We start from the raw sequence: 16,883 nt of genomic DNA on the forward strand, positions 1-16,883 counted from the left end.
TTAAGGCAGCTCACCCTGCTTTTCTTGGGCACTGGTATAATTGTTGCTCTTTTGAGACAGTTGGGAACTTCTGACTGTAGCAGTGAGAGACTGAAAATGTCTTTGAACACACCTGCCAGTTGGTTGGCACAGGTTTTCACAGCTTTACCAGGTACTCCATCAGGGCCTGTCGCCTTATGAGGGTTCGTCCTCTTGAAGCACGGCCTGACAGTGGCTTCTGAAACAGAGATCACAAGGTCACCAGGTGTTGCAGGGACCTTTATACACTCCCTTTCAAAATGAGCATAAAAGGCATTGAGCTTGTCTGGGACTGAAGCATCAGTGCTATTCATAATGTTGGGTTTTGCTTTGTAGCAAATCCCGCCAGAGTTGATGTTGCCTCTAACCTCCCCTGGATTTGTTCCTTAGCTCTTGTAATAGCCCTCCACAAGTCATGCCTGGTCTTTTTATACAGACCTGGGTCACCATACTTGAAAACCACAGATCTAGCACTCAGAAGTCTATGAACCTCCTAGTTCATCCACAGATCTTGATTTGTATGTGCACAGTAAGTTCTCGTAGGCACACCATGCATCCACACTGTTTTATTGATGTCCACGTCAGCTGTGGCATACTCATTCAGCATTGAAGACAACTTCCTGAATGCAGTCCAGTCCATCAGTTCAAAGCCATACTGTAAGCACTCCTGCATTAGGGTTTTGCTTGTCCATACGTTCTTGGTCCTCACTACTTGTCACTAAAAACTGAACAGACCTCAGATGTCATTGTGGATATCAGTTGTAGCAAACTAATGCGGGAGTATTTGATAGTGTCCATTGATGCTGCACACACAAGTCACCTTTCTCGGTGGTGCCCCAGAAGACTGAAGTGTATAAACTGCTGCTGGAAATTTCCACAGGCAAAGATGTGGAAAAAGGTTCTCCCACTTATCCACAGGTGTCTACAGAAACATAAATTATGATATATCCAGTCGATAGAAAATTTTTAAAAGGTAATTCTGCTTTTTTTTGGACAGATGGTCACAAAATAAAGCAACTTAATGTTGAATATTGGATTAGTAGTGGAATGAAAGCAGTGCATAAATTTGTATTGTTTTAGTAATTAACGGAATGTGTCAAGGAATGATTGTTCTGAAATCAATGTGGTGGTGTCATTTGGATGAATATCCAGAGTACTATTGAGTCTGAAGGACTGATAAAGGCTAAAAATTAATTAAATTAAAGTACGCTGGCAAACATACAAGTCGCAATTCATAATTTCTCTCATTTAAGCAAGTAATATCATATCTTGCTGAACAGAAGCTACGTCATTAATTAATCTGTGTTCACTTATACATCTAAAAACATCATTATGTAGTTATCAGAGCAATACACACAAAATACTGGAGCAACTCAGCAGATCAGCAGCATCTATGGAGGGAAATGAGCAGTCAATGCTTTGGGCCAAGATGCTTCATCAAGACTGGAAAGAAAGAGGGAAAAGGCCCAAATATAAGGGTAGGGAAGGTAGAAGAGCATGAGATAAATCCAGGTAAGTGGGGGAAGATAGCCAGGTAGGGAGTAGAAATAATGTGAGAAGCTCGGGGTGATAGGTGGAAGAGGAAAAAAGGTTTTTATTCATTTGACCATAAGACCATAAGATATAGGAGAAGAAGTAGGCTATTTGGCCCATCTAGTCTGCTCCATCATTCAATCATGGCCGATCCAATTCCTCCAGTCATCCTCACTCCCCTGCCTTCTCCCCATACCCCTTGTTGCCATGGCTAACCAAGAACCTATCTATCTCTGCCTTAAATGCACCCAATGACTTGGTCTCCACAGCCACTCATGGTAATAAATTTCACAGATTTCCCACCCTCTGACTAAAGTAATTTCTCTGCATCTCAGTTCTAAATGGATGCCCATCAATTCTGAAGTCGTGCTCTCTTGTCCTAGAATCCCCTACCATGGGAAATAACTTTGCCATATCTAAGCTATACAGACCTTTTAACATTTGGAATGTTTCTATGAGATCCCCTCTCATTCTCTTGAACTCTGGGGAATACAGCTCAAGAGCTGCCAGACGTTTCTCATACGGTAACCCTTTCATTCTGGAATCATTTTTGTAAATATTCTCTGAACCCTCTCTGATGTCAGTATATCCTTTCTAAAATAAGGAGCCCAAAACTGCACACAATACTCCAAGTGTGGTTTCACGAGTGCCTTATAGAGCCTCAACATCACATCCCTGCTCTTATATTCTATACCTCTAGAAATGAATGCCAGCATTGCATTCACCTTCTTCACCACTGACTCAACCTGGAAGTTAACCTTTAGGGTATTCTGCATAAGGACTCCCAAGTCCCTTTGCATCTCTGCATTTTGAATTCTCTCCCCATCTAAATATATAGTCTGCTCGTTTATTTCTTCCACCAAAGTGCATGACCATACACTTTCCAACATTGTATTTCATTTGTCACTTCTTTGCCCATCCCCCTAAATTATCCAAGTCTCTCTCAGGTTCTCTGTTTCCTCAACACTACCTGCTCCTCCATCTATCTTTGTATCATGGGCAAATTTAGCCACAAATCCATTAATCCCATAGTCCAAATCATTGACATACATCTTAAAAAGCTGCAGTCCCAACACCAACCCCTGTTGAACTCCACTGGTAACCAGCAGCCAGCCAGAATAGGATCCCTTTACTCCCACTCTCTGTCTTCTGATGACTAGCCAATGTTCCACCCACGCTAGGAACTTCACTGTAATTCCATGGGCTCTTATCTTGCTAAGCAGCCTCATGTGTGGCACCTTGTCAAAGGCCTGCTTAAATACCAAGTACACCACATCTATTACATCTCCTTTGTCTACCTTGCTTGTAATTTTTCCTGAAAAAAATTGCAGTAGGTTAGTCAGGCAGGATTTTCCTTTCAGGAAACTGTGCTGGCTTTGGCCTATCTTGTCATTTGCCTTCAGATATTCTGTAATCTCATCCCTATCAGTTGTTTCCGACAACTTCCCAACCACTGATTTCAGGCTAACTGGTCTATAGCTTCCTTTCTGCTGCCTCCCATCCTTCTTAAATAGCAGAGTAACATCTGCAATTAAATATTTGCTTGCATTACACACCAAGGTGCTCTCTATGGTTTCCTGATGAGGTAACCGTAGCCTTTGGCAAGGAGCAGATGTTGTCAGGTGGTGCCCAACCTTCATAGAGTGTTTCGACCCTTAACCACTACAGCCGGTGGGTCAGCAGTGGTGGCCAAGTCACTGCCCATCTGCTCCTGATTTCCAGCTCAGCTCCTCTCGCCTGTTCCATATCCAGCAAGAGGCTCTTTCTGATTCCTCCCCCATCCTGCAAGCTGCTTGGTTCTTGCTCTTTCCATCAAGGCCCAGCGCAGACAGCAACCTCCATGCTGATGTTGCCAGGAACCCTCTACAGCCGATCTCCATGGGCGAGTGCCACGTCTGCCATCCTTTGTCCCTGCACTCCTGGACTAAGGACTGGTACTTCAGGGCCTTCCTCTTGTAAAACCTCCTCCCGTGCTACTGTGAGCTCCACCAGGATGATTTTCTTGTCTTCAGTGGACCACAGCACAATGTCTGGTCGAAGTGTGGTTTGCACCACCTCTGGGAACTGCAGCTTCCCTCCTCCCCCGACATCACCTCTCATCTCCCATGATTTGGCAGTTTGCAGCAGATTGGATTTAGGCCTCTTTGATATGGCTGGCTTACTTATAGTAAAAACTTACCTATTGTTAAAGTAAAGCAAGTTCCACATAAGCAGTCCTGCAAAGCAATGGGTTGTCAATGTAGATCTCCCCTAAAATAGTTAGAATCAGTGGGTTTTATCTTTCAAATAATAGAATCTTATTAGTTAATTATAAACAATTTTAAATCAAACCTCAGGGTACAAACTCTCTTATAAGCTTTTAAAGCATTTTTAAAGTTAGCGATAATAATGCTTCATGTGATTCATTAATGACTGGATAAAGTATTTATTCCTTTAGTTTAATTATGGGGAGTATTAGGGAGATTTTTCAATGAAATTAAAGAATTATAGCAGATTATGCAGAACAATAAAATATGAACAGCTATGGAAAAAGGATATTTATGATTTACAGAGAAATCAGTTTATGGACAGTTCCCAGGACAGAACCTTTTTGTAACTCAGAGACCTTCTAAGATCCATTTTGTCCTGCACCCCAACTGACCATTAACTGGGAATATAATGGATCTGTGAATTAGCCTTGGTTTCACATTTCCTGGTACCTTTTGTTAATAATAGGCCTGATATAGAAATAGTAATTTAATAATGACCAAATAATTTGATTATCAATACTGTTCAGAGGGCCAAAGCATCAACTAGTTCGTGGAGAATTCCAATCTTGTTTCATTTTTCGAATATGCCACAAATATCTGAAAGCACTTCCTCCCTATCGATACTGTTAATCCTCCTTGATATTTTAAAACAAAATCAGTCAAATCACCCCATAAATTCAGATGAAGTTGGGAATCCCGGTGTACTTTTGCTTCGTGTTTGTGATACTCTTGCAAAGCCATTGTCTGGAATTACTGTTAAATGCTGATAGTTCTAATGGAATTGCTGGCATTTACATTTCAACAAGTCCTGGATTTCTGTGTACACAGAGTAAACCAGTCTAGAACTTCAATAGTTCTGCATCATCCAGTGGTGAAAATCCAGCTTGATGAGCATATGTGTTATCCTGGCCCTGGGGAATTATCCCTTGGATCCTGTGGAGTGGTCTGGTTTAACCTCAATGGAGATTACAGACTTGTAAGGAAGAATAATAGAAAGGCTCTTTTTTAAAAGATGGTTTTATTTATTTTAGCTAATTTAGTTTTAAATTTTTAAATAATAGTTATTTATTTTACATGATATATTTTATTTTTAATAACTTTAAATGTTTCTGCCTTTGATAGATTTGACTAATACATAAAGAGTATTAGTAATTCTTTTCAGGAAAGTTGTAGTGGGTTGGGATTCCGTTACATGCCCTGTTAGGCCTTGTTATGTCTTACAGCTGGTATCTGTGATGTTTCATTCCACTTATTTAACCTGAAAAGTCTAGGCTTGGGGTGACTGCAGCTGGCAATTCTGGGAAATGGGCCTGTATCAGTGAAATCTAGGGCAGAAGTTCCAACAGTACATCAGTATCCAGTCAGTATGGATTGGCAACAACTCCTCCACAATCTCCTTCAGCACAGGTGCACCACAAGTCTGTGTTCTTAGCCCCTGTTCTACTTGCTTTATATCTATGAGCATGTAGCCAGGTATAGCTCCAAAGCCATATATAAGTTTGTTAATGTTGTCTGAATCAAAGGTGGTGTGGAACTAACATCTCAGAGTGAGTTTGAAAATTTGCTTGCATGGTGCCACAACAACAACCTCTCACTCAATGACTGCAAAACCAAAGAGATAATTATTGACTACAGGAAGAAGAAACCGGAGGTCCATGAGCCAGTCATCAATAGGGGACTGGAGGTGAAGAGGGTCAGTAACTTTAAATTCATTGGTGCTATCAGATCAGAGGATCTGTCTTTGGATCAGTTCATAAGTGCCATCATAAAGATAACGACCATCTTCATAAGTGCTATCATAAAGATGAAACGACAGCACCTTTACTTCCTTAAAAGTTGGCACAGACTTGACATGTCATCTAATACTTTGGAAAGCCTCTATGGATGCACAGTAGAGAGAACTCTTACTGGTTGCATCACTGCTGGTATGTAAACACCAATGCCTATTCACAGAAAAGCCTACAAAAGGTGTTGGACACAGTCAAGTCCATCGCAGGCAAAGTCAAGCTCTCCCCACCACTGAGCACATCCACACAAGTGCTGCCACAAGAAAGCAGTGTCCATCGTCAAGGACCCTCCCCAGTCCAGGCCATGCTCTTTCTCACTGGTGCCATCAAGGAGGAGGAACAGGAGCCTTGGGTCCCACACCACCAGGCTCAGCAACAGTGACTACCTTTCAAACCTTAGACTTCTGAACTAGCATGGACAACTTCACTCATCTCAACTCTGAACTGGTTACACATCTTATGGACTTACAAGGACTGCAAGTAATACATTGACTCTATTGTATTTCTGTGTTCTACTGTGAATGCCCACAATAGAATGAATCTCAAGATAGTATATGGTGACATTTCTGTACTTTGATAATAAATAAATTTACTTTAGTTTACTTTGACCAGGATTTTGTATGGACGTACAATAGCTTAACTACAACCATAATGGCTTTTATGGATGAAAACTTGTTCCCTTCAATTTATTTTTGGATATTTTCTGCACTTATCTTGATATTTTTAGTATGCCTTTGGATTTTTATGCCTCATTATCTCCTTCTGTTTGTTTTATATAATCGATTCAGAATGGACGGCTGATTCAGAATGATGCTAAATGTTTAATAGCTTGCCCATTTGCTTAAGCTATTAATGTCTCCTTCCATCCAAACAGTACGGGTTAAGCGATCCTGCCTATCTCTCCGTCACTGACCGAGTTGTGCATGTGGATTTCTATGTCATTATATATATGGGAACCTAAGGAGGCCTCATTACTGCTCTCTAATCAGCTGTAATTTTTCGTGTTCACTCATTCTATCCTGATTTATGAATTCTCATAGTTAACCACCAACGGGTGTAAAGCTAATTGGTTTACAATATCCAAATCTCCCTCTCTCACCTTTCATAAGTACTGAAATTACTTACGATTGGCTGCTGTATAAAAACCGTAACAGATTTGAGAATCCTGCAGTGTCCTTTTATGGAGAGATAGATCACTACAGCACATAAACAGGCACTTTGGTTCATCTAGTCCATACCAAACTGTTATTCTGCCTCATCCAATCGACCTGCATCTAGTCCATAGCCCTTCATGGCTTTCCCTTCTATGTAATTATGCAAATTTCTTTTAACTGTTGAAATCGACCCCACATCCACCACTTCCGCTGGCAACTCACTCTACGGTCACACCACCCTCTCAGTGAAAAAGTTCCCCCTCAGGTTCCCCTAAAATATTTCACCTTTCACCCTTAATCTACAATCTCTAGTTGTAATCTAACCCAACATCAGTGGAGAAATGCTTGCATTTACCTGATCTATACCCCCCATTATTTTGTATGCCTCTATCAAATCTCCCCTCAGTCACCTGTGATACACCTATGATACGCCTATGATAACCTATTCATTTTTTCCCCATAACTCAGGTACTCAAGTCACTGTAACATCCTTGCAAGTTTTCTTTTTCAGTCTTATTGACATCTTTCCATCTGACCAGAACTACAGTATTACAAAGTAGGCCTTGCCAATGTCTTATGCATCCTTTAAAACCTTAAAAAGGAACTTAACACAGATTCATCAAGTTTTAATGTCATTTTGGCTTTGTATTTTCATGGTGTTGCTGATTTGAATTTTCAGGAGGTCTGATCTCTGATGCAGTATCAGTTTTATCTGAATACCCATTGAGCTATCCTCCTCTAGTACATGTGGTGACATCATTCACTGGTTATCATTTTCTCGTCTTCACTTACTGATATTTATTTAAGAACTCTGCTTTCCTTTTTTTTGTAGTTCAATGGTTCAGTGGTTCCAATGAATATCAGAGAATGTAGGCAGTATATAACCTGAAACTCTTACTCTTTGCAGACATCCACAAAACAGAATATCCCAAAAAAAGTGACAGAAAAATGTAGAACTCCAAAGCCCCCCTCCCCTTCCCACACACAAGCAGCAGCAAAATATCATCCCTCCCCTCCCCCTTGCCCCACTTATTCCAGCAGTTCCCCCCCACCCACCATGCAAGTAACAGCAAAGCCCCAGAGCCCATCAGAAACCACCACTCGTTTCAACACTTTGACATCCGAGGGCTCCCTCCCTCAGTAATGAGCGAGAGTGAGGTTTCACTCCTGCGACAGACAGAGGGCAGCCCAGCAGCTTGCTGGTTCGATGTACAATCTGCAGCGTCACTTATCTGAGCTCCCTTGACTCGAGAATCAGGCAGCAAGAGAGAGAGGGAGAGAAAGAGAGAGAGATCACTCGAGCGCAGAGATCTCGATGTTCTGATCTTCGGCGACACTTCAGTCGACAACACAGCAGTAAGGAATCGGGTCATTCACAGGACTGCACAAGGCTGCACCCTGAAGGTGCACATCTTCCTGTCTGCTTCCTGGAGATACTGAAAAGCCTTCGGCCGCTTCCAGCTCCGAGAGCCAGAACCCACCATCGTGAAGAGCCACAGTTTGAGCGCAGCTGCAGATCACAGCCTCTGACAGGACCCCAGCCACCATGAAAAGGAAAAAAGAGACAGTAAAGAGAAGAATTTAAACTGTTTCACAGATGAACACCAAGTAGTCACTCCCGGTGCCAACTTTAGCTCCTCCCCTTTTGCTTCTCAGTTCTATCAGATGCTGAGATCTTTGCTATTTTTGCCTTATGTTGTGCTTTTTTGTTAGTTTTATGCTTTTTTTATCTTTCCTGCCATTCACATTGAAGTCAGCCTCACCTTCTATGGTTTGGATATTGCTCCAATTGACAAGCCCATTTCAGTGGCCAGCTGCATGTCAAGCCTGTTCTTCTGTAATTCAGGCCCCTGATCGGTTTTCCAGAAGGCAGACCCTCAAATGATCAGCAAGCCCTGCACAGGACTGGATCTCTTCAAGCAAGCCCAACTCCAAGAATTAAGAGCCTGTTAAGTACTCCTCCAGACTTGCTGTTCTCAAAGTATGGTTGTAGAGTCAAATACATTAGAGGCTTTTAAGAGATGTTTAGATGAATGTCGGGAAGATGGAGGGATATGGATGGTGTAGGTGGGAGGGATAGTGTTAGGGATAGTGTTAGGGTGTTTTTGATTTGTTTTTTAACTGGTTCAGCACAACATTGTCGGACAAAGGGCCTGTTCTTGTGTTGTACTGTTCTATGTTCTAAGATATGTGTATGTACCTGACACAGTATTGAAAAAGTACTCAAAAACAAAATTAAGTACTTTGAATGAAAGATCAAACTATTTAAAACATTAGTAAACTATTAAGCAGTTAACATTTCAATGCATAATTGAATGAAAAAGGAAAATACCCTGGATTTTTGCTTCCCCCTGCAGCCTTTTCCTGCATTTGAAAATTAAAAGCCTGATGGATTTAGCAATATCCAGGGGGTAGATTTTGCAGCCGAGGTGATGAAATATTTGTTTTCCAGCAGTACACAATTGTCCTGAGGCCAGTGATCATCTGTGCAGAAATCTAGTGCTTAGCTTTACTTGAGAGTCTCTCATTTACATTGGTAAAAGCCATGGGAAGTGATCAGTTCTGATCTTAGAAGCTATGCTATTTATTATGTTTTTCCTTATAAACAAAGGACTACGCTTAATTAATTGTCCTTCTTTGATGATTAAGCACAGTTGAATCATCAACTGCTAACTAATTTGGATATCCCAGGCAAAGGAAGCATCTACTCTGTTGAGCCATGTAAACATTTGGGTTTAGACCTCCGCCTAATCAGAAATCTGTCCTGGGAACAAACTGCCGCTGTAAGAATAGATGGAGAAGTGAGTAAGTTTACAAAAGTCAAGAGAGGCATTAGACAAGGGTGTGTTTTCTCCCCTGATTTGTTTAATGTGTACAGTGAAACAATATTGCAAAAAATAAGAGACATCTTGGGAATCAAAGTTGGCAGCGAAAACATCAATAATTTCAGATATGCGGATGACACTGTGTTAATTACAAGTACTGAGGAAGAACTACAAAACTTAATTGATATAGTTGTTGAAGAAAGTGCAAAAATGGGTCTATCCATCAATCGCAAAAAGACAGAATGAATGGTGATATCTAAAAAGAAGGAGAATCCTATCTGCAGGCTGAAAATAAACAGGGATGACATAAAACAAGTACAGAACTTTTGCTACTTAGGAAGCTGGGTGACATCAGATGGCAGGGGCGACATGGACATCAAAAGAAGAATAGGGATGGCAAAAGACACCTTTACAAGAATGAAGAGTATACTGACCAACACTAAACTAGGCATGACAACCCACCTCAGAGTACTGAAATGTTATGTCTATCCAGTTATGTTATATGGATCAGAATGTTGGACAATATCTAGTAACATGAGGAAACAAATTGAAGCAGCAGAGATGTGGTTTTTGAAGAGGATGCAAAGAACATCATGGACGAAATGAATATCTAACGAGGATGTCATGAACAGAGCAAGCACAAAAAGAGAAATAATGCATGAGATCACAAAAAAGCAACGTAACTTCATTAGACATGTGATTAGGAAAGAGAAGTTAGAATGCATGATATTTTGGGAAAGATTGAAGGGAAGAAAGCAAAAGGAAGGCAAAGACAAATGATGATAGAGACAGCAACCAGAGAACTGGAAATGAATACCAATGAATTGATCCACTTGACCCGAAACTGGAGTGTGTGGACCATGGTAGTCAAAGCTCAAACTGGGCATGGCACCTGATGATGATGATGAAACATTTGGGATGTTTTTAGATGATCACATCTCATTCTTTTATACTCAGGAGATTATCTGTCCTGTCCCTTGTTGCATGACTATGTCAGAACCTGTCTGAAACTGCTAGAATTTTTCAAAACAAAACTTTCAGTATGTCTGTGGGTTGCACTTGTTGAACTTTTCTGCAGAATGTCATTTGCATTCAGAAGGTTTGATGCTGACCGTGTAGGGGGACTTTGTTGAGGAGATTGATGCAAGTACACTCTTTGCAGTTAGGTGAAAGGCAAACATAGCGGCTCACTGCAGCTCAACAATTTCCATTGATGCAAATAGTTTGTGATTACTGAAATTCACTGACCAGCTGATCAACAGAAACAAGATACTTGGGCATCTGGAGTCACTGTGTTGTCGTTATGGATTGTCCTGATTAAAGAGCTATCACTTTACATATCTGAAAAAGAAAGAAGGAATCATACAATGATCTTAGAGTAAATATTCATGAGATTTGAGCAGACTTATTGAGTAGAAAAACAGATTTCCACTAAAATGTGTCAAAATGGCAGAGTTAAGGAAAATCATTGATTCAACTTAATTTATGTATTCAGGAGGGAGTGGATTGATATCATTGAGAAAAAAAAGCTAGAAGATATTAATGCAAAGTAGTCAAAGAAGCTTTGATCATCCTTAAGGGAGTATTAGATCAAAGTATAATCAAAATGCATTAAACAAGCTTCTCCAGTGTAGTTATCTTAACATGTTTACCATTTGCCCCATTCATGACTAAGAAAAAGTTTGACATTCCTTTGCCATGAATTAAAATCATAAACAAAATGAAGAATGTCATAATCATTAATTTATTTTGCTAAATGGTATTTATTCATCAGGTGTTTTGGGTAAAAGAGAAAGGAGGAAATTTGACATAAAAATAGGAAAATCTCAAACATGATAAGATCTGCAGATGCTGGAAATCCAAAGCAACACACACAAGATGCTGGAGGATCTCAGAAGGTCAGACAGCAGCTGTGGAAAAGCGTAAACAGTTGATGTTTCAGGCTGAGAGCAGGACTGAGAAGGAAGGGGGAAGATGCCAGAATAAAAAGGTGGAGGGAGTGGAAGGAGTCTAGCTGGAAGGTGATTGGTGAAGCCAGGTGGATGTGAAAGGTTAGGGACTGGAGAAGAAAGTACCTATAGGACAAGAGAGTGGACCATAGGAGAGAGGGAAGGAGGAGGGGAGTAATAGGCAGGTGAAAAGTGATAGGTCAGAGTGGGGAAAAGAGGAGGGGGGATTTGTTCATCAAAAGGTGAAATCGATATCCATACCATCAGGTTGGAGGCTACCCAGACAGAATATAAAGTGTTGCTCCTCTACCTTGAGGGTGACCTCATCTTGGCACAGGTCAGAATGGGAATGGGAATGGAAGTTAAAATGTTTGGCCACCGGCACTCAGCAGGTCATGTAGCATCTGTGGAGAAAAAATAGAAACAGTCCATGTTTCCTGTTGACAACTTTTCACTAGAACTTACCCTTCAACATCAGAATTAAATGATAGCTGCATGTGATTACTGTTTGTAAGATGTTTTATCTCATCACTAGCTCTCTGCAATTGTCACAATTATCTCTGTGCACTCATCACAATTTTGTTATATTTTTATTGTGTACGATTTAATAATTGTGCATAACAAAAAAATATAAGGTTACTCAGTCCAGCTAGCTCAGATGTCAACCCACTGTTCCAGATTGGAAGTAAATCTGAATAATTGCTTAGCTGGCTATGCTGTCTATGGTGTGAGTAAAGCAAAGAAATACCCAATGAATTTTTTTTACCACAGGGCAGACATGTTCAGCCATAAAGAAAATACATTGTGGATTTGTGAATACTTTAAATTTTCTGGATCTGAGAGCAAAGGCACTGTCTCTAGTTTCCCACCCCATTGCCAATTTTCACAAGATGGGAAATATTCTTAAGCTTGTTTATTAGAAACATATAAAAATGGAGTAGGAATAGACGATGGGCCCTTCAAGCCTGCTGTGTTATTTAATACTGTCCAAGCTAATTTTCAATCTCAATATCTCAATTCTATGTTCCCCCAATACTCCTTTATCCAATTTGTGTAGGAAGATAATGTCAGTGAGAAATAGTTCTCAGAGTAGGGAGAGAGCAATAGAGAATCAACATCACAATGCCCTCAGCTATTCTCAGTGTTCCCTTCAGGTCGTTAAGAAACTACACTGAGTTTGCAAGATTTCTTAACTTGCTAAAGATTTCCCCACGTACTGGCAAACAGATTTTGGATGTCCCCATATTAAGGCATTGACTTCATTTTACCTTCTGTTATAATACATTGCCAATTATTTGTGAGAAATTAATACAATAATAATTATTGAGAAATAGCAATTATTGTACTAATTTCTCACAAGAAGTTGGCAATGTTTTACACTATTTTGGTATCACAACCCCATGCAGTAAATGGTTTTGAAACTGTAACAATATTGGCATGGCATTATTTATTATTCCATATGTAACGTAAGGGTATCTTTGGTCCATTGTGTTTGGTGGAATTTGGTACAAGTCCTGTAGATTGAAAGGGAATAGATGCCAAGCTGCCTCTCTTAAAAGCCCATTTGTGAATCTGTTGTGTTATTTTGTAAATTAAGAAAAACTTTTAATCCCTGGTTGACTTTATGTTTGAACTAAATCAAAATAATCCAATGCTAGTATTTATAATCTCTCTGTAAATAAAGTATTCCTGGTTTCAATTTGCACTAGGTTAGAATGGAAGGCCATTCCCATTTAGAAGAATGCTGCTTTCATTTTCTTAAAAAATCTCCAGTCTATTATACAATAAACCCAGTATACACACATTAATGTGACTTGAGCATCTGATATGAAATAAAACAAAGCCTTTAAACCGATAGATTAAAAATTAGCAAGACTTTCAGACTGTTGTAACTTACTACTCTGGTTTTTTTTGTCCAGATCGTAAGCATTGGGCTTTCTGCTTATACTTTCCAACTCTTCACTTCCCTCTCATCTTATGGGACACAACGTAAAAGTTATCTTCTTGGCCAGTTTTTTGGCCACATGCCATGGTCTCAGTTTTTCAGTGTGATTACACTTGTGTGAAGCCGCCGGGGATGTTCTGCTGATCTGAAGTTGCACTTTGTTGATTTGGTGAACACAAAGAGACTCAGAATCAATGAGCAACTATCATTGTCACCACCATGGAGATGCAGATGCAAGTTCAGCAGTGACAATCTATTTTGTTATGATTTATGTCATTGCATCTTGAGCTTATAAACAGCCCAGAAAACACAGTGAAAAGTATTATTAGGTGGAATGGCCCTCTTTGGAGGAATAACTTCAACATTGTAAGTCAAGGCCATAAGGCCATAATTCATAGCAATGGAATTAGGCCACTTTTGGCCCATTGAGTCTGCTCCATTTCATCAAGGCTGATCCACTTCTCTCTCCAGCCCATTCTCCTGCCTTCTCCCCATAACCTTTCACACCCTGACTTGTAGAGAACCAATCAACCTCTGCTTTAAATAGACCCAATGATCTGGCCTCCACAGCTGCCTGAGGCAACGAGCTCCATAGTTTCCACACTCATCCTTTCTGTTCTAAATGGAAATCCCTCTATTCTGAGGTTGTGCTGTCTGGTCCTAGACTCTGCCACTTGAGGAAACATTCTCTTAATATCCACTCTGTCTAGACCTTTCAACATTCAATAGGTTTCAATGAGATCCCCCCTGCCCCCGACTCTTCTGGCTTCCAGTGAGTACAGGCCCAGAGCCATCAAATGCCCCTCATATGATAAGCCTTTCATTCCCAAAATAATTTTTGTGAACCTGTTTTGAACCTTCTCCAAAGTCAGCACATGCTTTCTCTGATAAGGAACCCAAAACTGCTCACAATACTCCAAGTGAGGCCTCACCAGTGTCCTATAAAGCCTCAGCATTACATCCTTGTTTTTATATACTAGTCTTCTCAAAATGAATGCTAACATTGCATTGGGCTTCCTCACAACCTTTAGCCAATCCTCTAGGATGACTCCAAAGTCCCCTTGCACCTCGGATTTTGAATTTTAAGGAACAGGGAAAGGTTTGTAAAAAAGAATGGCTGAGACAGAAATCACTGCAGTAATATTTGAAGCAGAAGTGGCGGGATATATTTGCAATGCTATATCAAAGGACCAGACCTATGGGCTTGCGATGACCTTCCCTTTAGTTGCTGCAAACATCAATAGGTTTAGTTAAACAGAAAACATTGAATACAGAAGTATTATTCGACTGTCAAAGCCAAGATCAATTAGACTAAAAACATGTTGTTAGTTTAAGGACCAGCATTAACATTCCCATTTAATGAATGTACATTTAGTAGGTTATAGAATGATTTCCTCTCTAATGTCTTTAATGGAGACGTCAATCCATGTAATGGAAACAGTCTGACAATCCTTTGATGTATTAGAGTGACAAACAGCAGAGTAAATGTCCACATGTCTGAATTTGAAACCCTTTATATTTGATTCTCAGAGCTTCTTGGATCCCAAATTTTGTTCCAAATGTTGCCCACCAATTGTATGTTTCAAGTAATGTGTTTTTTGGAGTTGCAATATATTCTATAGCTTGGCTTTGTGGGAGTTTGGTAGCATTGGGATCTTTCCAGCAAAACAAATAAAAAATTAAGTCACATTGGAAAGTGAGTGCAGAAATATCGATTGTTTGCTACCTCAATTAACCAGAAATGTGTGCATTTGAGGACCGTATTAATATCATGAAAGTTTTTCTTATTCACTTTACAGGAAAAGGACATCAGTTGGCAAGGCAAGCAGTTTATCACACAAAACTGCAAAATAGTCGACTATGTTCAAAGCACTGGATTCTTGTCTTTTAGCAGCCAATCTTAATCCCTTAATTAAAAAGAATAAACTGATAATTACCATAGTGTAAACTCATTTTTTGCAAACATCTGTTATGTGTTGTAGCCAGGCAACAGTGGATTTCAGGCTCTGCTTAATTTCAAACATAAAGCTCCAATGGAATTTGGATAAAATATTAATCCAAGGTCCTGCCCATCCTGTCAAGTGGGCATAAACAACCTCATGGTATTAGTGGAACAAGAGCAGGATAGTACCCTTGTGTGATAGCCAACATTTATTTTTCAATCAATATTACTAAATCAGTGTATGTGCTCATTTCATTTCTGTTAGTGACTACAGCATTTCCTTAGAATACAACAGTTCCCTTACATATAAAGTCCACCTATGGCTGAAGAAGGCTTTGAGAAGTGTTGGGTTTGTGAGTCAGTTTCCTATCCTTCTTCCTTTCTAGATCTGACCTACTTTTTGGGTATACTTTACCAAGAATTATATGATTAGGGGATAATTAATATACATGTTTTTTTCTTTTACAGAACTATGGCTTAGAGACAGAAAACCTCAGAACGCTTTCCCACAAGTTGAATTCATCAGCCAAAAATTTACAGAATTTTATAACAGGTAGACGAAGGAGTGGCCATTATGATGGCAGGACCTCCAGAAGGCTGCCAAATGACTTCCTTACCTCTGTGGTTGACCTCATTGGTGCTGCCAAGAGCTTATTGGCCTGGCTAGATAGGTATGCTGCTGTTAATATTCTGTCTCAACAATTGTCATTAAATGTCTGACCCATTGTTTGAAAAGTGAATCACTCAAATACTTGTCCCAGATCCAACCTCCCTTTTCCTATGAATCTTGGAAGACATTGAGGCTTTCCATTTGGGCTAATCTTTCTTGCATGTGAATTCCATCAGTCAGGATTCCACCTTGCAGAATACCAAAGTCACATATTACCTTCTATGTAGCCAAAACCACAGTAACCTATTCAGCTTATCCCTTTCAGCAACCTGTGAAATGGTTGTCCACGACTCCGTTGTTTAATTGGGTGGACTTTAATAATTGTACAATTAAATTATATGGTAGTATCTCTGAAACCATCTGGTCTATGTCTCCAGCCTCTCAAGGCAAGGGGAATTTTGGGGAATTTTCTTCTTGTTCATCAGAGGCAGAAATTACACTGAGTAATTTGTACCAAAGTCCTGACTTCAAAGGGATTCAAAGACATGAAATGTTAGATCTAAAATTCCTTCAGTGGGAGAAATTTAATGTTAATGACCATTGGGAACTTTAATGACTGGAAATCCATGTGCTATGTTGTTTTGCAACTGCCGTGCTGGCTGTATTACTTCTTGTAGCAATGTCAATGATTTGGACAAATATAAGAGTCATGTTCAGAATTTTCCAGAAATGAATTAGTTTGCACTATTGAAAAAATTTATTGGCCACAAGAAGATAATATTGGAATGACTGAACGGGCAAAATGGTGCAAGAGGGAATTTTTCTCCTGCCCAAATTTGTGATAGCGGATTTGGGATGGCAGAGCTAGGCA

At 39.9% G+C, this 16,883-nt stretch overlaps 1 protein-coding gene across 1 annotated transcript in view; it reads left to right on the forward strand.

The window, feature by feature from the left end:
- The window catches only part of si:ch211-26b3.4 (connector enhancer of kinase suppressor of ras 2), an 841,707-nt gene that overhangs the window by 311,998 nt on the left and 512,826 nt on the right, over positions 1–16,883 (forward strand). The window contains exon 3 of the mRNA XM_063060466.1: positions 15,871–16,073. Within this exon, the coding sequence (XP_062916536.1) occupies positions 15,871–16,073 (203 nt within the window). The remainder of the gene's footprint in view (positions 1–15,870; positions 16,074–16,883) is intronic.

Source organism: Mobula hypostoma, chromosome 10 (assembly GCF_963921235.1).
Source record: "Mobula hypostoma chromosome 10, sMobHyp1.1, whole genome shotgun sequence".
NCBI classification, from domain to species: Eukaryota; Metazoa; Chordata; class Chondrichthyes; order Myliobatiformes; family Myliobatidae; genus Mobula; species Mobula hypostoma.